Source organism: Mytilus trossulus, chromosome 9 (assembly GCF_036588685.1).
Source record: "Mytilus trossulus isolate FHL-02 chromosome 9, PNRI_Mtr1.1.1.hap1, whole genome shotgun sequence".
Taxonomy (NCBI): Eukaryota; Metazoa; Mollusca; class Bivalvia; order Mytilida; family Mytilidae; genus Mytilus; species Mytilus trossulus.
The window spans coordinates 41146703-41169949 of record NC_086381.1 but is presented as its reverse complement, the minus strand read 5'-3'; the positions used below and the strand labels follow the sequence as shown (position 1 = coordinate 41169949).

The window sequence follows — 23247 nt, the reverse complement described above, 5'->3', positions numbered from 1 at the left end:
ACGGAGTAACCAGTACAAATTATATTTAATATCTGGAAACAAATTGTTATATTCATAATATCTAATGAAGCTATGACTTCAGCTTTTAAATATTTATGGTACAATACTTGGTGAACAATAAAGTTAAAGTTATATTGTATCTATACGTTATTGGTCAAGGAGGGAAATTAATGAGAATTATAACATGGTTTGATTGATGCTAACATCAAAATCAGAACCTTTTGAAAAGTTACATTTCAAAAATGATTTGGAAAATATTGCATTAAGCCTTAGGTTGTGATGTAATCGAAAATCTTACGCCTATCTATCTTAACCAATTTCTTATATGTCAAAAACAAACTTTTCAATTAATGGTTTCTCTTTACTTTCTCGTTTCCATCCGTGGAATGATCAGTACGTATTGTAATTTTGACGATTTCTAAAACATATTGATACATGTTCATCTTTAAACCTTCATAAACATATCTTACGTTGTCCGATGGGGGATCTTTATTGGCCAGATATCGTAAACTGATTCCGAAACAAAGCTATTAAACTTTTACCTTTCTAGGAGATGAAGATCATTTTCTATCTATTTGAGAATTCATAAATTCATCCATGGCTCTCTAAGAAATAGTTTTTGATTAATCGTAGCTCTTTATTTGTCCATTTTTTGTCATCAAACTGACGTTAAGACGGGAGATAACATCAGACTTTTTCTGAGGTAGATTAGGTCAAATTGATTTAGAATAGTGTCTAGGAACAGGGATACTATTTCATCCATTGTAAAGACGTTGTATGCCTGATTAAGGACGGTAACGTTGCAGAAAATAGATTACACGCTTTATTGTCTTAATCAGAACATTTATATACAGTTGTCTTCTTGGACATTTGCTTTTGACATCTAATCAGTTAACTTGTAACAACAAAAAATGTTGGTTCCTCTTTGGAATCCTTGGTTCCAAAATAGATATTAAACAACAGGGAACCAGCTGCTGATATGTCACATTCCTCCCTGTTTTCGATATAAACAGACTAAAAACTATAAATATTTATTATTGACTTTTGTATTTTATTACTTTAAGCTAGAGTTGCAGTTTGGAATAGATAGCGTCTGATACTAACAGAATTTATAAATTATCTTTTAATGTTTTAAAATGGTCTCTTTTTTCAGTGTCATTAATCTATGTCTTATAGAATATTTAAAATGAAGAAAATATCTTCATGCACTTTGATACACAGTTACCAAGGACGTTTTGTAACCAAGGATATTGCAGTAGAAAAAAAATTGTTATTGTATTTTATGCTTATCAGGCCATGTATAGGATTTAATTTTACGATACTTGAGAAAGATTATTCTTAGCATTAAACGTATCAATCCATTCATGTTATCAGCTATGTAGCACTTTGTTACCAATAGTTTTATCCCAGATATACAACATCTTATTTTACATTGCTGGATAACATGCAATGTCACACACAATTCAGGCAACATAAACTTTTTATTTCATTGAATTCTTCTGTCAAAACAATTCCCAAAATAGCAACTAATGTCATGAGATAGCGTGTAGGTTCTATATGCAGCGAAGAAAAAAAAGCAAAAACATCAACAGATCGGATGTAAAATTGCCACTGGAAATTTATTTCTCCGACCTGGAGGTAGAACCATCATGTGGCTGTCATCTTTCTCTCTAATTAAAACTTATTTCTTCCTTACTGTAAATCTATAAATTGACTGAAGAAAAGGAAAGTAATTATTTCCTCAGTGATTAGAACGGAGAGTGTATCACCTGGGTCGCTGTTTTCTGTAAAGGAAGTTTGGCACAAACACACGATTTAATCACAAAATAATAAGTCAAATGACCATCAGGCTGTCTCCGCTATTTCCCGCCAAGGAAATAAACTAAGTATTGATAAATAGATGATTGACTGACCATTCTTGATATTATAGGAAGGGTATGCCTTGTAGCTCGGTAGAATATCAAGTCAAATAATGACTGCTTTCTTTGTTTGTATTTCCTGCTGTAGGCAGGGTGTTCCTGTGCAACAACTCATCAATAGAACTAGTTACAATACCAGTACAAGTCATTATAGAATTATAGATACCAAAAGAACACTACAATACCTTTTTCAGTTCAACAATAAAATGTAACAATAAGATTAATAGGACAACAATTGTAAATAGTACCCATTAGTATCCATATTAGTATTTCAGAATAGTAATGCTTCTGGTACCTCCTACCTCCCCTCCCCCCCCCCCCCCCCCCCAAAGAAAAAAAAGATTGATTAATTCAACCACTACATTTCTGTGATCAGACCTTTATAAGTATAGTAATGAATGGGATCTTTATACTTGGATCCCCCGTTACTTGATTTGTATATTACTGAACTCACATATATGATCAATCATTGAGTCCTGTTACATTTACAAAGTTCTTCCCGGAGTATAGTTTGGAATGATAGGAGATTTCTCTTAATTGTCAGTAGTCACAGAAACTGACGTTGATTGTAGCATAGATCAACGTAGACAATCAGCGGATAGAATCGGTCGGAAGGTTATATACAACAATAACAGGAAGATAACGGAATGAATTAAAACACATTGATGATTGTTGGGAGGCTTGATTCAGGATATTACAAGTTTTCATTAGAGTGTTTTTCTGTAGCAATTGTTCTACGTCTTTAAAAATAAAGATTAAACCTTAAAATGCAAATCACTTTTGGTTACAATGTATTTCACTGTTGTCTTATACAGAAAATATTTAGATTTTTATCTAAATTATGAAATTTACAAATATAATGACCACATTGTTATTATATGTATAAAGTGCACCTAATAATATGAAATCTGCACTCTTTTTTTAGAGGCAGCTTTATTTATTGAGAAGCTCCACCCTGGGAAATGTCACCGTTAAAACACCCGCGAGTGTACTTCATGTTTCATGTTGCAATTTTCCAAAGAATTTCCCACAACATGTAGCATAATGCTGTAAACTTGATACTATTGTATAAAACAATTTGTTTTAAAGTCATGACCTGTACTCTTGATGTAAAAATGTGGATCAGATATTATAATGTTGACATAAGAAGTCTGAAAACACATAATAATAACTCTGTATTATAACCACTGAGTTTGGCGTTACTACTAGTGACACAATGGACCATTAACGCATGCTAAGTGTCGATGTCTCTAGTTACCCAGTGGTAATGGTGCAGTGTACAATATCTGTGTAAATTTCCAAGTATTAATTGTCAGGAGATTCCAATAGTTTTCACAGAATCGTCGCGACGTGTGAACAAAGATTATTTTTTTATTCAGATAATTCTCTCAATGTATTTGTATGAACTGAAATGAATTTCTAATCCATTTAGACGGACAACAAGGGACTGAAGGTCTTCTCTTTGTTCTCCAGACAGATATTAATTACGTTCAGATTCCATATTTTTTCATTTAGACTTGACATGGAGATAAAAATATCATTTTTTTGTTAGATGTGTAACAGTACAATGCAGTCATAATATTCTATTGAATTTGTAAAGAAGGTCATGCAGATTTCCTATCTTTATTTCTGCAGGTTTCATGTCTGGGTTATTTTTGGACTATAGATCTATAATAATCTGCTGAGGCCAAAAACTGTAGTATGTGCTTCTTGTCACCAAAACCTGTGTCCAATTATCCTGGATATTTATTGGGAAGTGTTTTAAAGTTAGACCTATTAGTGTCAATGTCTCAATTAGAATAAAATGATAAAATAAAAAAAATAAAAAATTCAAGATATTATTTTTTCGACTTGGTCAGTTTAGGTTTTTATATAAATAACTAGGAATAGATATAGCCCTTTTAGAAAACCATACAATACAAAAGCATTTGGTCCAAATATAAGAAATAAACGCAAGTTAAAATAATTGTGGTGTGTGTTCTTCCAAATGATATATGACACTAAACCATATCAAAGGTTAAGATAACTAAAATGTAACCTAATACCACACACATATCTTACAGACAGACTTTAAAATAATTGTAAAGATATCTGTAGATCCAGCTTAATAATGCCATTGTATTTCAGACCTTAGTAATGTTTTACTGAAGTTTATCTTGACGTCTGTACTTAAGATGAACTTCATTTAACACCCATTAGAAAAATATAATCTGAAAATGGTTTATGTATTATAACATTTAAATATATTTGTGTCTATGAAATTTTTGATTTATACGTTGATTGGATATAGTAATTTTGCAGTGCATATTTCTAATCCATTTAGACGGACAACTTTGTACTTTGTTACAAATCCAAAAAAAATTGTACTGTTTAACACTTGCACAATCATCTCTGAGTTCGAAAAAAAAATTGCTTATGTTTATCTATAAAAAAATGTAAATATAAAAACAATCAATAAGACAAAAGACAATTGTATATGAATTTAGGTGTGTTTGGTTTTACATAGTTAAGATCTGTTTGTTTTCTTATTTTGAGAGGCATGCCGGCTAACTAAGGACACTCACTGATGTCATAGACATTTGATAAAGTTTTATAACAAACATCTGGGCTAAATTCTCCTTAAGAAAATAAATGAATCTGAAAGTTACTGAGATAGAACCTGCTTTTTCTATTAAACTTTACACAATTTGATTATATCCTCATTTTACCATCCAGCTGTATTTATCCTTACATAATACAAAGTAATGTTACATTATTTATACACAATCTTTATGTCATTTTATCCAGATTATTTATGAAGGTTTACACAATTAAATGAGAATTATTGGGTGTGATTGGTAATGTTTAGAAACATTGATTAAGGGGAGGGATAAACAAACATTGCTTTGTTATTCTGTCCTTTCTGTTAAGTTTTAGGGAGGAAATTTGAATGTAGTGTTGAATATTGTCCTTAAATTGCACTATATACTTAATTACTATATATTAAGATTGCTTTAATCAGCACTTCACCAAATGGAACAAAATATACAGCTTTTAACTGTAATAAAACACACTTTAAAAATCTTTAAAACCAACAAGATATATAAAGTATATATAATTGAATAACAGGGTAGCAGGTGCCCCTTTTAAATTGAATTTAAATGTGTAGATTTATTCACTTGCTTGACAATAGAAATCCATTAAACAAGGAAAATATTTTAATAATTGATTATAATTGTCTAATTTGATTAGTGAATATTATTAACAGAGAGATACTGGTACTCTAGAAATACTTAAGTCACTCCAGAATCACATCAAATACTCTTCTTATCACTGATAACAAACATATACAGATTCTTATTATTTTCATGGCTTAAATATAAAACTTAATTTTCTTCTATCTATGTAAGTGGTTTGGTAAATAGTTGTACTGATGTCATGACAATTATTATTTATTTTACAACTGCTTTTAATTGTAAAATGTGTTGTTGGTAAGTCAATTAAAATACATACTTCATGTACTTGATTCATGAATATCTAATATATTAGTTTATAGGGGGTGGGGGAGGGTAGATAAGTCTTAAAAATCAAGTATTTTTAATATTTATCCTTATTTCAATTATTTGTTAAAACTTAGAACTCATAATATATTACTTTATTTCATATACAGACTTATTATTTTATGAATGAAAGTATCCATTTTCTGAAAGTGCTATCAAACTGAAATTAAATATTGTTGAGTCTCTGAGAATTAAATGAATCTATACTTTTATCATGTCTATATTGATATCTATTGTAATAATTTGTTTATAGGAATCGGTAGACTGTAAAAAGTGAGATAATGGAATAATTGAATTTGCTGTTACGATAATCTGAAAGGGCACCTGTTTCTGTTATGTCAGTGAGCTCTACTGGATCAAATCTTCTTTATTTTCCTAATATATAGCTTTTACTAGTAAAAGTGTTTTTATGGATAGATCTCGTGAGAAATTTCTCTGCCGAATTTGTCCTATCCTTTTCACAATGTTTACTTGAATATATACTGATCTGTTACAAATATCTATTTTTGATAGTCGATAAATGTTTTGATGATTAAATAATTAATGATTTCAATTTTTTCCAATTAAACTTTAAATGATTGAAAAAAGTCACCTCTTTGAAGTTACTTTTTTAGAGCTGAAAATGCTATCCTATATGGTGGATCCAGAACTTTTTATTGGCAGGGGGCCTGCTCCAGTCATGCTTCAGTGATTCCCTATATAATCAAACAGATTTTTCCCACAAAAGGAAGGGAGAGCACTGGCTCTCATGCGCCTATGCTTACTTTATTAGTATATTGAAAAAGTGTATCAAAAGATCATATCAAATTAAATTAAGTTTTTAGTCATGATGGCTGACATTTTCCTTCTCATTTAGTTAAATACTAACAGAACTTACAACTTATTATTAAAGATAAATCGTGTCTGGCATTTTGCACGTTTTGTCTTTCTGTGAATTAAAAGTCAGGATAAAATTCTATAAAAAAAAATAGCAAATTATCACCAAGATCACGATAAAAATTAGAACAAATTATCTCTAAGATGTAACCGTTTGTGTGGTCTGGTTTAAAATACCGGTAGGTAATAACCAGAAAATTTATTGTATTTTTATAACATAAAATGAAATCTCCCAATTTTATTTGTGAATCCCCTATGATAACTTTCCCTATCTTAACTGATATATAGGTATATGTGCTGACGATGTTCATTCCTGTGTGGGTTTTCCTAACAAAGCTAATTTAACTAGCAGACATTTAAAAAAATGCAAACTTTATATGACACAACAGGATATTTACACACCAAGCAAAAACAAAGCTAATTTTGAAAAAAGTTTTAAAAATAATATTGTCTGAATCAGGTAATTTTTTAAATCAGTAAATTTTTTATATTATTGTTACAGTTGGCAATTGAACTGAATGTTATTTTAGTTTGCTTTGCAAGATGTTTATATGACATTGCAAAATTTTGCTGATTGGTACACTGGTACAAATACAAATAATTTATAGACCAAAAAATAAAGTGATGTGGTAGGATTGCTGGTGAGACAAGTATACACAAAGTTCAAATGAAGTGGATGTAAGCAAGTACAGGTTACATTGTACAGCCTTCAACAATGATAAAATTCAATACTGTATAGTTTGCTACAAAATGCCCTGTCGTTTTAAATGCGAAACAGTTCAATTGATAAAACTTACAGGCTTATTTATAACAAATAGAGTTATGAAAACAAAAAGTATGAAAGACATGAACTAACAATTGACCATCTAAACTGCTGCGGCTCCTGAGAAAAATAGGATAGACAAATAAAAAATGCGAGGAGTTTTAAAATTTATATGTGTCTATGGTGATTTATTGAAAGTGAATTGCTTGTTGATCTAAGTATTAATTTAAAGTTTTCCATGCATACTCATTTTTAATGGTAATTTTTTATACTTGGAAAAGAAAAGGAAAAAGTTTATACACTTTTCATGCATTTGAAATTAGATTGGATGAAAAAATAAATTGGTTTTATTGTCAACCAAGTTGTATATAGATTTATGCATGCAAATTCATCTCAAGAACAAAAGAACAAAAAATGAAAGTAAAGAAAGTCCCATGGATTTGACGGAAGCTTTCACAAAAAGATTGGTTTTGTGTTACGTTGTCTTTGTATGATTTAAACTCTAAGAAGAATAAGACATACAACAGTTTTTGATTAGTATGTTTTGAAGTCTCAGTTCCCAATTTAAGTCAGCCATACCAGTGTGTAAAACGGAAATGAAGAGTCCTAATGCTGTTACCTTTAATCAAGTCAAACGTTAAAGTTAACGCTAAATTGATCGACGATTCTCGAGTATTTTCCTATTTATTTATCGATTGAGAATTTAATCTATTTTCTCTATACAATACATGGGATATGATCGGGTTGTACGATGTCCTACAGCAAGACTCATGCTACACTCCGGATGCTAAATTGAAATTTTACCGTACAAATTCATACATTTACAACCAACAGGAAGCTAATTTTTTTAGGACCAGGTGGTTGTGTTATGTGGATTTATTTTCAGTATGACTATAATTAGGTTGATTTTAGCCATTGATTTTTCATTCAATTTAGAGAGAAAAACAAATAAAAGTATGACATTGGTTATATAGCTATGATGGATGAATGTAGATGAATTTTCCCTTGTTACTTGTAATTTAACTTCCTCAGTAGCATATTTACATATGGTCATGTTTTAAACCAATAATCGGCAGGGTGCTGTTTGAAACCTTTAAAATGCATGGCACTGTTTGAAACGGATAATTGGCAAGGTGCTGGGTATTTACAATTGGTAGGTTTCACTCTTTCAAGAAAACAAAATAAGGAAAAATTCTGTCATTAGCTATGTAGGAATGACAAAAGGGTAGTTTTTAAAAATTCAAAAAAGAATTAACTATGTTCACGCTGTTCTGAATTTACAATAAATCTTTATTAAAAATGCTCAGAGCCGAAATGAATTTGAATAGCCGGGAAGATGAAAATAAAAGGAACCTATAACCTCTTGCTAAATGCAATTTTATACGTTTAAATGACATAGTGAATCTTTCTATTCATATCCACTGGGTAGAGACAAGTAGAGACAATGACATGTATCATATTGTTCTTTTTAGTATATATATGAGTATAAATTTAATGTTTAGAGAATGGTCATTTTCATAAAATGTTGAAATTTTGATTAAATGAAACCACATCCTTTCTTTTCCATTTGTCAAAATTTTCCAGCTTGTAAATTCAAGTTTACTGGAAATTTTGATTTTGTTTACTTAGAATTATATTTCTTTTTGTGTGTGTGTACGTATGTCTGAAACTTCATATGAATTTATCATTGATATTATATGTATGGTATATTTTGATATGCTGTCACAGAGACAATCTCAGATTAAACCCTTATAATATTGATGGAGAAATAAACTAACCCTAAGTTTTTAAAAGATTTAGATTATGATGTTGCTTATTAGTAACCACAGCTAAATGACTAACAATTAATTTTTTATTATTTTTGTTTTTTACCTTGTTATTATTTTCTATTGTAGGTAAGTGACATTAATCCCAACAATGAGAAAATGACAGAATAGAAATGGCTGACAGGTTTGTATAGAGAATTTATTTATATCTAGTAGTATCAAAGATTGCAAAGTACTTGACATTTTTTGTTATAGGCCTTCAAACATATCTAAAACATCTGATTAAATTGAACCAATGGACAAAAATACTGAACACCAAGGTAAATAAAAAAAGATAGAAGTCAAAAGATTCTTAGACACCATACCAGTAGACAGGGGGGATTTGAACGACCCCCCCCCCCCCCCCCTTGAAAACAAATAAGCACAGTTGAAGTCAATGTTCTGATGTAATTGTGACTGTTAAAGTCGAGTTTGTGAATCCAACGAACCCCCCCTTGGAAATTCCTGGCTACAGGCCTGGAGACAGATAATCACCCAGTGTACATTGATGCCCTTAATGTACCCTTATACTGTCTTTGTCAACAATAAAGAAACTCGATACCATATAGTGAACTATGAAAGGCCTTAGTGACATGACAAAATGTGAAACTATGCATTCAAAGGAGAATTGATATATGTTTCCTTCAGACTTTAGTTTTGCATATTAGAACATTAATGTGTTAACCTTAGTCCTGTCATTATTTTACAGTATATTTACTTTTAGATTGCTTCAATTTATTCTATTTGCATCCAGAAAACTGTAAATCAATTGGGAGCCTATTTTTTTGGTATGTCATGTTATTGTGTCATTTTAAACCGTTCTATCCAAACATTACCAAGGAACTGAACGTTTGATCAGCACTCTTGAGACTCGTCAGTCCTTATGTGGAATAACTATAAAATACATATTTAATCAATAGTCTGCGAACTAATAACAGGTGTAATATTATATTTATGGTTTCCATGGTAATAATTTGTAATTTTTCTAAATATGGATATTATTCTTTTATTTTTCTGTCGATTATCAGTTATAGATCCTTATATCACCTGCCATTATTTCCAATCTTCAGATTCCTATTAGAACTTTAAACCTCTGTCATAGTGAACAGTGTTCAGTTTAATTTGTCTCTCTTTTGAAGTAAAACAAATATTTAGATGTAAATAGATCTAACTATTTGATTAACCATGTTGATAAACACTCAGAAGTGTTCGTCAATATTTGAAACTTAACTATGTTTTTTACCCCCCAAAATTACCTATTGGCAACCTAGCTTCTTTTTTATGAGGAAAATTAAGGAAATTAAATTTTGATTGTATCAGTTAAGTGACTTTGATTAAATGTTTTTTTTTTGTTTTTTTTTTAAATTAACAGCATTCGTCATGATTTGATTGTCTTTTTTTTCTGAATTTTATTTTCATTTTATTATAGACCAAATTACAAAACAGTAGTTAAAATTTCCTAATGTAAATAGATTGTTTTTAATAGTTTAAATTGATCCAATTAAATTCCAATTGATGTTGTACTTACACGACAGTGCTTCCCACATGTCATCGTTCCTATTGGGAGTCGTAAAGTCCACAAAACAAAGAATAAACACCAAAAATAATGTGATTAAATCCATTTAGGTAAGGTTTTCCATGTGTATACTACTCTGACATTACAGCATGTGCTTTGTGGATAATTATAGGACAGATTTATACATGCAAACATCCACAGCCAATCAGATCGCTTCATATTGTTGACACCTTTTAACACAATGAAAAACCATTAAGCCAGACAGAGTTGTCTCCCATACCACAGATTCAGGCTTAAATTTATTAGATTAAGTTTTACTCAAATTTAGATTAGGTACTTTTATTGATGTAGATTGTTAATTGTGTTTAAATAATTTGATACAATGCTTATAAAAAAAAAAAATCCTTACATGTTTCCCTTTTTACATGAGGAAAACATCATGTATATAGAGGGTTAGTCAGAACTGAGACTACTCTCAGGTCAGAAGGATGAACTTAACTTTGCTCTGATTGATGTCTCTTTGACAAATTCCCCATTTCTATTCTCAATTTTAAAGTGGAAATAGAACAATAGGTTGGAACTGAAAATATAATCTGATACTTTGTTTTGTTATCTGAAAAAGGCATAGAATCAATTTAATTCAAATGAAATATCTGTTTCTACTTTCTTCATAAAATCTTCCTTTGCATCTTATAATCTGACAGCTTGTACAAAGAGAGACAATTCAAATGTAACTTCAGTTTCAATGCTTAGAAATATTTGATAACTGATTGCACCGTCTAAGAATATAATTCTTAACAAGAATTTCCGACAGTAGACTTCTTTCTGCTATAAACTAAAGTTTTTTTGATAGTATTATTCTTTAAAAAAAAAAAAGAAAGAAAAATGCAAAGAAAAAAAAGAAGATAATAATATAGTATAGAGATGGAGCAGTTTTACACATATCTTGTTGATCATGGGATGTATTCTTAATTAAATCTTGATTATAAAAGTTAATTAGATATTAGATATATACTATAAAAGCGGTGCTATTATTTTCTACAGATAGGACAAACACGTTCAAAATCATAAAAACATTCCAAACAATAAGTTGCATCACAGTCCGTGTTCTTACATGCTTGTAATGTACGACTAGACCCTTGGTTAGCTCCACAGTTCATACAGAATTTTAGATCTGTTTGTTCCACTTTAAAGCAGGGACATATCCCAGATAACATTTGTTTAACAGACATTTTCTGCTCAGCTATCTTTTGTTTTTTTAATGAAGTAACATGCTGTTTAATAAAAGTGTGCCTTCCCTTGCGGTTGTAAATGATTTTCTTCTGCAGAAAAGCGATACGTTCCATTTCCTGTTCAGGATAGTAGAAGGCACATATTTTACGATTGTATCTTGCTCCGTAGGCTTGCAGTAAAACCAGGAGTAAAGCAGCAGCGTAAGCTGAACAAAGAACTGGAATGTCCGTAGCATCAGGAGGCGTAGGACTTGGCAGGCATACAGTTGTATTATAACTAGCCTCGTACGTGTTTTCAATGTTAATGTTATTTATAAAATTGTTGATTAAGGCAGCCATTTGTCCTCCTTTGACCTTTAGGTTTATTTTACTTTTTCCAGTGACCTCTACATTCACCTGGCCATACCTGTTTACAAGAAACAATATATAGAACAGTACATAGTTAAGGAACACAATCAGAGCACTCAGTAACACATGTAGGAGGAGCTGAGATATGCCCATCAAACTCTGACTTCTTTCTTTTGGAGACATCATGAAGGATGTACTATCTGTGTATAGTTTCTTTTCCTTCTTTTGAAGAGGTAACACACCCTGTTGTCCTTTCTCGCGTGTTTCAGAATCATAACCCTTAAACTGGGAAGTAATGTAAATGTTATCAAATTCATCCTTGGCTAGATAATTTTTCAAATAAAAAAATGATTGGGTTAGTAACAACAGAAGGGAAAGAGCTAAAAGTTTGCTCATAATTTCCACGATGTAAGTGAATGTTATTTTCTTGTCTGTTAGGGCGGCATCAACCTCCGCTATCAATTCTTTAGCTGTTTTAGAAGCATTATAAACATTGTCAATCTGGGACTTCTTGATGATGTTCAGTTGAAACCATTTATTGACTTCCTTGACCAGATTGACAGCAGATTCTGCTAGTTTCTCAGCTGCATTATCAAGCGTTTTGACTGGTGAACATACAAAAGATGGTTTGACTATAACACAGACCTGTTCTATATCAAGGATTTTACAGATAGGTGTTAAATCTAATCCTGGAACATACCTGCAAAAAATGTGATGGCTACTGTAATTTTTGCTGATTGTTATTTTCCCAAAATCAATGTATAAACTTTTTATACAGGCTAATCACATTGTTTTGAACTATTGAGTGCACTTGAGAACTATTGAGTTTACCATTAAGAACTATTGAGTTTACCATTGAGAACTATTGAGTTTACCATTGAGAACTATTGAGTTTACCATTGAAAACTATTGAGTTTACCACTGAAAAGAATATGAATATTTTCTTCTAAAAAGAGGGGGAGATTTGTTTTGATTCATCGTGAATTAAGTAGAAATTAATCTATGCACCAAAAATATTTACTGATGCAAATATAGATATTGAAAATAGTTAAAATGATGAAAGTTTGGTCAAATATTGTAGGAAAATATATTGATACAATACATACAAAAGTAGAAACTAAGTTCAGGAAAGTTTGAAAATGACCTTAGTTTAACTCTCAACAATAGAGAAATAAATCAAAGCTCTGTGAGACATGAGGTACTACTAATGATACTTACTTCTTAACATTATTAAGTGTATTCTTACAAGCACTGTATGCTTTGTTGAGCTCTCTTACACAGTCATAATACACACCATTCATTACTCTATCACACTCCTGTAAATATATAGAGTAGGAATAAATACATATGTGTCTGACTTATTAAGATAAGACGTGGCACGGTACTTGTCTATCCCAAATTCATGTATTTGGTTTTGTTGTTATATTTGTTATTCTCGTTGTATTTTGTCTGATGCTTGGTCAGTTTCTGTGTGTGTTGCCTTTCGGTGTTGTGTCGTTGTTCTGTCAACGTATATTTGTTCCACCGAACAGAAGTTCCAGTGGAAACTTTATTATAAACAATGTCATAATAACTGTACCTGTCGGAACAAATATTCTATACTATTTATTCCGTTAGGAACATCTACTATAATATTTATTCCTGTGGAAATAATATTCCAGAAAAGTTTTTCCATTTGGAACTTATGTTATGAAGGAACTTCTATTCCGTGACAGTTCTCCTCTTATATTTAATGCGTTTCCCTCGGTTTTAGTTTGTTACCCTGTTTTTGTTTTTTGTCCATGGATTTATGAGTTTTGAACAGCGGTATACTACTGTTGCCTTTATCTGAATACATATTGTTATTTACACTGCAGGATGAATGTACAAAATGTTAAAATACCAAGAATGTTGAAGTCCAAGATGATATTTCCAAAATCACAATCTACTATTATAACTTTTCTGGGGCTATCACTGAATAATTCTCCTACATGTGAAGCAGTCAGGTTTCCACTTATTATTATACCCCACGCAACGAGTTGCGGAGGGTATAATGTTTTTGACCCGTCCATCCGTCAGTCCGTCCGTCCGTCCGTCCGTCAGTCCGTCCGTCCGTCAGTCCTGTTTCTTGTCATCGCAACTCCTCTCAAACCACTCAACAGAATTTCACGAAACCTTTTCAGATAATATTGACATACTATGTAGTTGTGCATATCGACGGGAAATTGCAATTCAATTTTTTTCCCTTTGAACTTATTTACTTTAACGTACTACTGCAACAGTTTGTCATCGCAACTCCTCTCAAACCACACAACAGAATTTCACGAAACCTTTTCATTTAATAAGGACATACTATGTAGTTGTGCATGTTGAAGGGAAATTGCGATTCAATTTTTTTTCTAGGAGTTATGCCCCTTTGAACTTATTTACTTTAGTGTACTACTGCAACAGTTTGTCATCGCAACTCCTCTCAAACCACACAACAGATTTTCACGAGACCTTTTCAGATAACAAGGACATACTATGTAGTTGTGCATATCGACGGGAAATTATGATTCAATTTTTTTTCTAGGAGTAACGCCCCTTTGAACTTATTTACTTTAATGAACTACTGCAACAGATTGTCATCGCAACTCCTCTCAAACCACACAACAGAATTTCACGAAACCTTTTCAGATAATAAGGACATACTATGTAGATGTGCATACCAACAGGAAATTATGATTCAATTTTTTTTCTAGGAGTTACACCTGTTTGAACTTATTTGCTTTAAGGTACTACTTCCACAGTTTGTCACCTCAACTCCTCTCAAACCACACAACAGAATTTCATGAAACTTTGTATATAAAGGACATACTACGTAGATGTGCATTTCGACAACAAATTTTGATTCATTTTTTTTTCTAGGAGTTACACCCCTTTGAACTTATTTGCTTCAATGTACTTCTGCATCAGTTTGTCATCTCAACTACTCTGAAACCACACAACAGAATTTCATGAAATTTTGTAAATAATAAGGACATACTATGCATGTAGATGTGGATATTGACAGGAAATTATTATTCAATATTTTTTCTTATACAATTTTTTTCCTTACACTTATTTAATTTCTCCAATGACAATGTGGGGATGTGGGGTATATGAGCCTGCTCACTAAGGTTCTTAAATTTTACTTGTGAATCTGAATACACTGCAACACTGGCTTAATATTTTACCTGTGAAGCAGTATCCAATGCACCACTCACTAACTTGACACCTTTTTTAACAGCAACAAGAGCATTATAAATTGGTTCTATGGCTTTATCTATTGCTGTTCCTAACATCTTTATATCCTCTGCCTGTTTACCCAAGGCTACTTTAATCTGCTCTATTGGTACCTGGAGCTGTTGTCTGAGAGAGTGTGACTGATTCTGAAAGAGTTCGGTACTACAGGCCATACTTCTGGATACTTCTGAAGTATTTATAGAGATGTTTTTGATTGGTCTTGATAACAGGAGTCCCAATATAACTGCCAAGATGGCTACCCTTCCTCTACCAGTAAATAGACTAGGAATCATCAGTACCACGATACAGCGGACATGGACAGATAGTGCTAGACCTAGACATGCTAAGGCTGTCACTCCAATAGATATATATCCAGCTATATCCAAGGCAAAACCAAAACTGTAGATTAGCAGAACAAACAGTATTCCACCAGTCAATATTCCAGAAAAGATACCAAATATAGCCTTCAGGCAGGTAAATGTATGGCGTTCACTTTTAAATAGTTTGTCAGGAAATGTATTGTGGTAATTGTCAGGAAATCTCATGGCATCATTGTATGAGGGTGGGTCATCAGACTTTCTCTTGATGGATTCAAGTTTTGAACTCCCTGGTGTTTTGTCTGCATGTGTCATTCTTACTTTCCTTTCTGTCTGTGCAAAAAAAACCAAGATATTTATTCTTTGCAAGTTGAACCAACTTTTTAAAAGCGTTATGTTTTTAGATTTTCTGGTTTCTTCAAATGATAAGTACTCAACCATAATATTTTTAATTTTTATTAGATATATTATTAGATGAAAAGTATTTAGAAGAAGAGCCTTTACTTTTTTTCAATTTCTTTCTACTTTGGATATATATCTTTTGCATACCTTTCTAAAATGAGTTATGTCAGTACAAGAATGACTTTTTTCCAATTTTTGTGCTATTTTCACATTTCTTGATCGTTGAGAGAAAAATATTTTTTCTCACTACTTAAATATCTGTTCTTGGCAGAAATATAGAAATATAGTAATACCCTTTTGCAGTGTGGGAATCTATACATCCACGAAATATCTATACTTTATCAAGCTTTCATATTCCAGTAAATGTTAAGCATGCAAGCAATAACCATTTAATCTTTACAGCTTGCCATATTACTCACTTGTATATATGATTTAAGATTTCTATAACTGTCCCTATCTGGTAAATTGCTTTATGTTATACCCTTATCTCTTTTTGGTAAGACAAAATCAAATAAAATGATATTTTATAAAAAATAAAATAATAAAATAATCAGCTTACCATCTGAAGCAGTTTAAACTGCAGGAAAAACTTTAATGTGATATATGAATATTCATATTCAGTCAAACAGTGTATGTATATTGATGATCAGTGAAATTCAGGAAATAGACAATTGTATTAATGACCATGTAACATAAGGTCATGTGATATGATTAACACTATTACAATTAATATTAATTATAATTCCAAATAAAGATACAGTCACATATGAGTTCTTTGGTCCAGGATGATGGAAAAAATTACTAATAGGCACTCATACCATATATCCTTAATATTGTATTGAAATCATACGTTAATTTTTTCACACACAACCTAATATGTACTCTGGATAAAATTGGATAATAAAATCAGGTTTTTATGTGCTATTATAGGTGATATCACAGAATTAAAATATGAATCAAAATTAGGGCCCTGACTAAAAGTCGGGTCGCCCTATAGTGATCAGTCTGTCCGTCCGTCCGTCTGTCTGTCCGTCCGTCCGTAACACTTTAACTTTGTGTCCACTCCATATCTAGAAAACCATTATGATTTCATACTTTATACTTTACATGTTTATTAACCACCACCAGAGGGCGTGTCATGATGTATGTACAACTTTCTAGGTCAAAGGTCAAGGTAAAAAAACTTTGGTTTCAGTTGACAACCCTGTGTCCTGTGGTGATGATCGTGTCCGCTCTATATCTTGAGAACCCTTATGATGTTAAAGTTTATACTTGACATCCATTTTAACCAACTCCAGAGGGTGTGTCATGATGTATGTACAACTTCCTAGGTCAAAGGTCAAGGTCAAAAACTTTGTTTCAGTTGACAACCCCTTGTCCTGTGATGAAGATCGTGTCCGCTACATATCTAGATAACCGTTCTGATATTATACTTAATACTTAACATGTTTATTAACCAACACCAGAGGGTGATCATGGTGTATGTACAACTGATGTATGTACAACTGCCTAGGTCAAAGGTCAAGGTCAAAAACTTTGGTTTCAGTTGACAACCCTGTGTCCTGTGGTAAAGATCGTGTCCGCTCCATATCTGGATAACCTTTATGATTTCAAAGTTTATACTTGACATCCATTTTAACCACCATCATCAACCGTGTCATGATGAATGTACAACTTCCTAGGTCAAAGGTCAAGGAAAAAAAAACTTTGGTTTTAGTTGACAACCCTGTGTCCTGAGTTGAAGATTGTGTCCGCTCTATATCTTGGGAACCGTTTTGATTTCAAATATTATACTTGACATCCATTTTAACCAACACCAGAGGGTGTGTCATGATGTATGTACAACTTCCTAGATCAAAGGTCTGTCTGTCTGTTGGTCTGTCCATCGCTTACAATTTTGATTCACACTATATTTATTTACCCAACGTTATTGACAGCGGGGCTCGCAGAGATGGCTTCCATCTCAATGATATCTAGTTTTTTTTTAGAGATATTACTGTTCAAAAACAATTCATCAGACAAAGTTAAACTTTATGTAAAAATTGCCTAAACAGTTCACAAATATATTTGTAATGAATTATCACCAGGAAAAAATATTTGATATTTTATTGTAATAATTTATGTCAATGTAACACATATTATTTAGTTGGAATACATACTATATATAGCCAACTTTTACAGAAATATATTTCTTTGTTGTCCCTTTGTCAGAATACTTAAATTAGGATGATAGTTATCAAAGGTACCAGGCTTATAATTTAGTACACCAAACATGCCTTTTGTCTACAAAAGGCTCACCAAAGATATCAGGCTTATAATTTAGTACTCCAAATGTCCTTTTTGTCTACAAAAGACTCACCAAAGATACCAGGCTTATAATTTAGTACTCCAAATGTACTTTTTGTCTAAAAAAGACTCACCAAAGATACCAGGCTTATAATTTAGTACTCCAAATGTACTTTTTGTCTACAAAAGACTCACCAAAGATACCAGGCTTATAATTTAGTACTCCAAACATGCTTTTTGTGTACAAAAGACTCACCAAAGATACCAGGCTTATAATTTAGCACTCCAAATGTACTTTTTGTCAACAAAAGACTCACCAAAGATACCAGGCTTATAATTTAGTACTCCAAACATGCTTTTTGTGTACAAAAGACTCACCAAAGATACCAGGCTCATAATTTAGTACTCAAAATGTACTTTTTGTCTACAAAAGACTCACCAAAGATACCAGGCTTATAATTTAGTACTCCAAACATGCTTTTTGACTACAAAAGACTCACCAAAGATACCAGGCTTATAATTTAGTACTCCAAACATGCTTTTTGTCTACAAAAGACTCACCAAAGATACCTGGCTTATAATTTAGTACTCCAAACATGCTTTTTGTCCACAAAAGACTCACCAAAGATACCAGGCTTATAAGTTAGTTCTCCAAATGTACTTTATGTCAACAAAAGACTCACCAAAGATACCAGGCTTATAGTTTAGTACTCCAAACATGCTTTTTGTGTACAAAAGACTCACCAAAGATACCAGGCTCATAATTTAGTACTCCAAATGTACTTTTTGTCTACTAAAGACTCACCAAAGATACCAGGCTTATAATTTAGTACTCCAAACATGCTTTTTGTCTACAAAAGACTCACCAAAGATACCTGGCTTATAATTTAGTACTCCAAACATGCTTTTTGTCTACAAAAGACTCACCAAAGATACCAGGCTTATAATTTAGTACTCCAAATGTCCTTTTTGTCTACAAAAGACTCACCAAAGATACCTGGCTTATAATTAAGTGTCACGGAATAAAAGTTCCTTTATAATATAAGTTCCAAATGGAAAAACTATTCTGGAATATTATTTCCACAGGAATAAATATTACAGTAGATGTTCCTAATGGACTAAATATTATAGAATATTTGTTCCAACAGGTACAAGTATTATGACATTGTTTATAATAAAGTTTCCAGATGGAACAAATATACGTTGACACTCCAAATGGCCTTTTTGTCTACAAAAGAATCACCGAAGATACCAGGCTTATAATTTAGTACACCAAATGTTCTTTTTGTGTACAAAAGACTCACCAAAGATACCAGGCTTCAGGCCCGTAGCCAGGAATTTCCAAAGGGGGGTTCATTGGACTCACAAACTTGTTTTTAACAGTCACAATTCGAACAGAACATTGACTTTTGTTTTCAAGGGGGGGGGTCGTCCGAACCCCCCCTGGCTACGGGTATGGGCTTATAATTTAGAGCACCAAATGTTCTTTTTTTCTACAAAAGACTCGCCAAAGATATCAAGCTTATAATTTAGTACTCCAAACGTACTTTTTGTGTACAAAAGACTCACAAAAGATACCAGGCTTATAATTTAGTACTCCAAATGTACTTTTTGTCTACAAAAGACTCACCAAAGATACCAGGCTTATTATTTAGTACTCCAAATGTACTTTTTGTGTACAAAAGACTCACCAAAGATACCAGGCTTATAATTTAGTACTCCAAATGTACTTTTTGTGTACAAAAGACTCACCAAAGATACCAGGCTTATAATTTAGTACTCCAAATGTACTTTTTCTCTACAAAAGACTCACTAAAGATACCAGGCTTATAATTTAGTACTCCAAATATGCTTTTTGTGTACAAAAGACTCACCAAAGATGCCAGGCTTATAATTTAGTACACCAAATGTTCTTTTTGTGTACAAAAGACTCACCAAAGATACCAGGCTTATAATTTAGTACTCCAAATGTATTTTTTGTCTACAAAAGACTCACCACAGATACCAGGTGTATAATTTAGTGCATCAAATGTTCTTTTTGTCTACAATAGACTAACCAAAGATACCTGGCTTATAATTTAGTGCATCAAATGTACTTTTTGTCTACAAAAGACTCAAAAAAGATACCAGGCTTATAATTTAGTACTCCAAATGTTCTGTTTGTTTACAATAGACTAACCAAAGATACCTGGCTTATAATTTAGTGCATCAAATGTACTTTTTGTCTACAAAAGACTCACCAAAGATACCAGGCTTATAATTTAGTACTCCAAATGTTCTTTTTGTTTACAATAGACTAACCAAAGATATCAGGCTTATAATTTAGTATACCCAATGTACTTTTGGTCTACAAAAGACTCGCCAAAGAAGCCAAGCTTATAATTTAGTGCACCCAATGTACTTTTTGTCTACAAAAGAATAACCAAAGATACCTGGCTTATAATTTAGAACACCAAATGTCCTTTTTGTCTACAAAAAACTAACCAAAGATACCTGGCTTATAATTAAGCACTTCAAATGTTCTTTTTGTTTCCAAATACTAACCAAAGATATCAGTCTTATGATTTTGTACACCAAACATACTTTTTGTCTACAAAAACCTCAGAACAGATATCAGGCTTATAATTAAGAGCATCAAATGTTCTTTTGTCTACAAATGACTCGCCAAAGATACCAGGCTTATAATTTTTGTCAATAAATGACTAACCAAAGATATCAGGCTTATGATTTAATGCACCATATGTACTTTTTGTCTACAAAAGATTCACCAAAGATACCAGGCTTATGATTTAGTGCACCAAATGTACTTGTTGTCAACAAATGACTAACCAAAGATATCAGGCTTATAAATGATTTAATGCACCAAATGTACTTTTTGTCTACAAGACTCACCAAAGATTTGAGGCTTATGATTTATTGCACTAAATGTACTTTTTACCTTCATAGGACTAACCATAGATATCAGGCTTATAATTTAGTGCACCAAATTTATTTTTAGCTCACCTGGCCCGAAGGGCCAAGTGAGCTTATGCCATCACTTGGCGTCCGTCGTCATCCGTCGTCTGTCGTCGTCTGTCGTCGTAAACTATTTAGTTGGAATACATACTATATATAGCCAACTTTTACAGAAATATATTTCTTTGTTGTCCCTTTGTCAGAATACTTAAATTAGGATGATAGTTATCAAAGGTACCAGGCTTATAATTTAGTACACCAAACATGCCTTTTGTCTACAAAAGGCTCACCAAAGATATCAGGCTTATAATTTAGTACTCCAAATGTCCTTTTTGTCTACAAAAGACTCACCAAATATACCAGGCTTATAATTTAGTACTCCAAATGTACTTTTTGTCTAAAAAAGACTCACCAAAGATACCAGGCTTATAATTTAGTACTCCAAATGTACTTTTTGTCTACAAAAGACTCACCAAAGATACCAGGCTTATAATTTAGTACTCCAAACATGCTTTTTGTGTACAAAAGACTCACCAAAGATACCAGGCTTATAATTTAGCACTCCAAATGTACTTTTTGTCAACAAAAGACTCACCAAAGATACCAGGCTTATAATTAAGTACTCCAAACATGCTTTTTGTGTACAAAAGACTCACAAAAGATACCAGGCTCATAATTTAGTACTCCAAATGTACTTTTTGTCTACAAAAGACTCACCAAAGATACCAGGCTTATAATTTAGTACTCCAAACATGCTTTTTGTCTACAAAAGACTCACCAAAGATACCAGGCTTATAATTTAGTACTCCAAACATGCTTTTTGTCTACAAAAGACTCACCAAAGATACCTGGCTTATAATTTAGTACTCCAAACATGCTTTTTGTCTACAAAAGACTCACCAAAGATACCAGGCTTATAATTTAGTTCTCCAAATGTAATTTTTGTCAACAAAAGACTCACCAAAGATACCAGGCTTATAGTTTAGTACTCCAAACATGCTTTTTGTGTACAAAAGACTCACCAAAGATACCAGGCTCATAATTTAGTACTCCAAATGTACTTTTTGTCTACTAAAGACTCACCAAAGGTACCAGGCTTATAACTTAGTACTCCAAACATGCTTTTTGTCTACAAAAGACTCACCAAAGATACCAGGCTTATAATTTAGTACTCCAAACATGCTTTTTGTCTACAAAAGACTCACCAAAGATACCTGGCTTATAATTTAGTACTCCAAACATGCTTTTTGTCTACAAAAGACTCACCAAAGATACCAGGCTTATAATTTAGTACTCCAAATGTCCTTTTTGTCTACAAAAGACTCACCAAAGATACCTGGCTTATAATTAAGTGTCACGGAATAAAAGTTCCTTTATAATATAAGTTCCAAATGGAAAAACTATTCTGGAATATTATTTCCACAGGAATAAATATTACAGTAGATGTTCCTAATGGACTAAATATTATAGAATATTTGTTCCAACAGGTACAAGTATTATGACATTGTTTATAATAAAGTTTCCAGATGGAACAAATATACGTTGACACTCCAAATGGCCTTTTTGTCTACCAAAGAATCACCGAAGATACCAGGCTTATAATTTAGTACACCAAATGTTCTTTTTGTGTACAAAAGACTCACCAAAGATACCAGGCTTCAGGCCCGTAGCCAGGAATTTCCAAAGGGGGGTTCATTGGACTCACAAACTTGTTTTTAACAGTCACAATTCGAACAGAACATTGACTTTTGTTTTCAAGGGGGGGTCGTCCGTGTTGATTGGCTATTTATGGCTTCAATATAATTCTATTGTCTATTCTAATGTCTTTACTAAACTATAAACTAAACCCACCAAGTAACATGTACCTGAAAATAATATAAACAAAATAATAGAAAACACAGTAGTTAACAATCTAATCCTTTTCTCTTTTCACTAGAAATGTTAATGTCCAAATAAAAATAAAAATGAAGGCAATTAAAATGTCATAGTATCAAGTATTTATCTGATCTTTTCTCCTTTTTTTTATTGTCAGTTGCACTAATTACA

General features: G+C 32.1%; 3 protein-coding genes across 4 annotated transcripts in view; 1 reads left to right on the top strand and 2 right to left on the bottom strand.

Moving 5' to 3' along the window:
* LOC134682926 (uncharacterized) overlaps window positions 1-10761 on the bottom strand; it is a 91005-nt gene extending 80244 nt beyond the window's left edge. The window contains exon 1 of the mRNA XM_063541857.1: window positions 10431-10761. Coding sequence (XP_063397927.1) covers window positions 10431-10524 — 94 coding nt within the window. The 5' untranslated portion in view covers window positions 10525-10761. The remainder of the gene's footprint in view (window positions 1-10430) is intronic.
* Window positions 1-23247, top strand: part of LOC134682928 (cysteine--tRNA ligase, cytoplasmic-like) — a 196763-nt gene that overhangs the window by 86447 nt on the left and 87069 nt on the right. The gene's annotated exons all lie outside the window — the stretch shown is intronic.
* Window positions 11346-16620, bottom strand: LOC134682925 (DC-STAMP domain-containing protein 2-like). Its single transcript, XM_063541856.1, has 4 exons — window positions 16520-16620; window positions 15193-15891; window positions 13217-13314; window positions 11346-12698 (listed from the first exon to the last, which is right to left on the bottom strand). Exons 1-4 carry the CDS (start codon window positions 16520-16522, stop codon window positions 11450-11452), a joined length of 2049 nt encoding a protein of 682 aa, XP_063397926.1. The 5' UTR covers window positions 16523-16620; the 3' UTR covers window positions 11346-11449.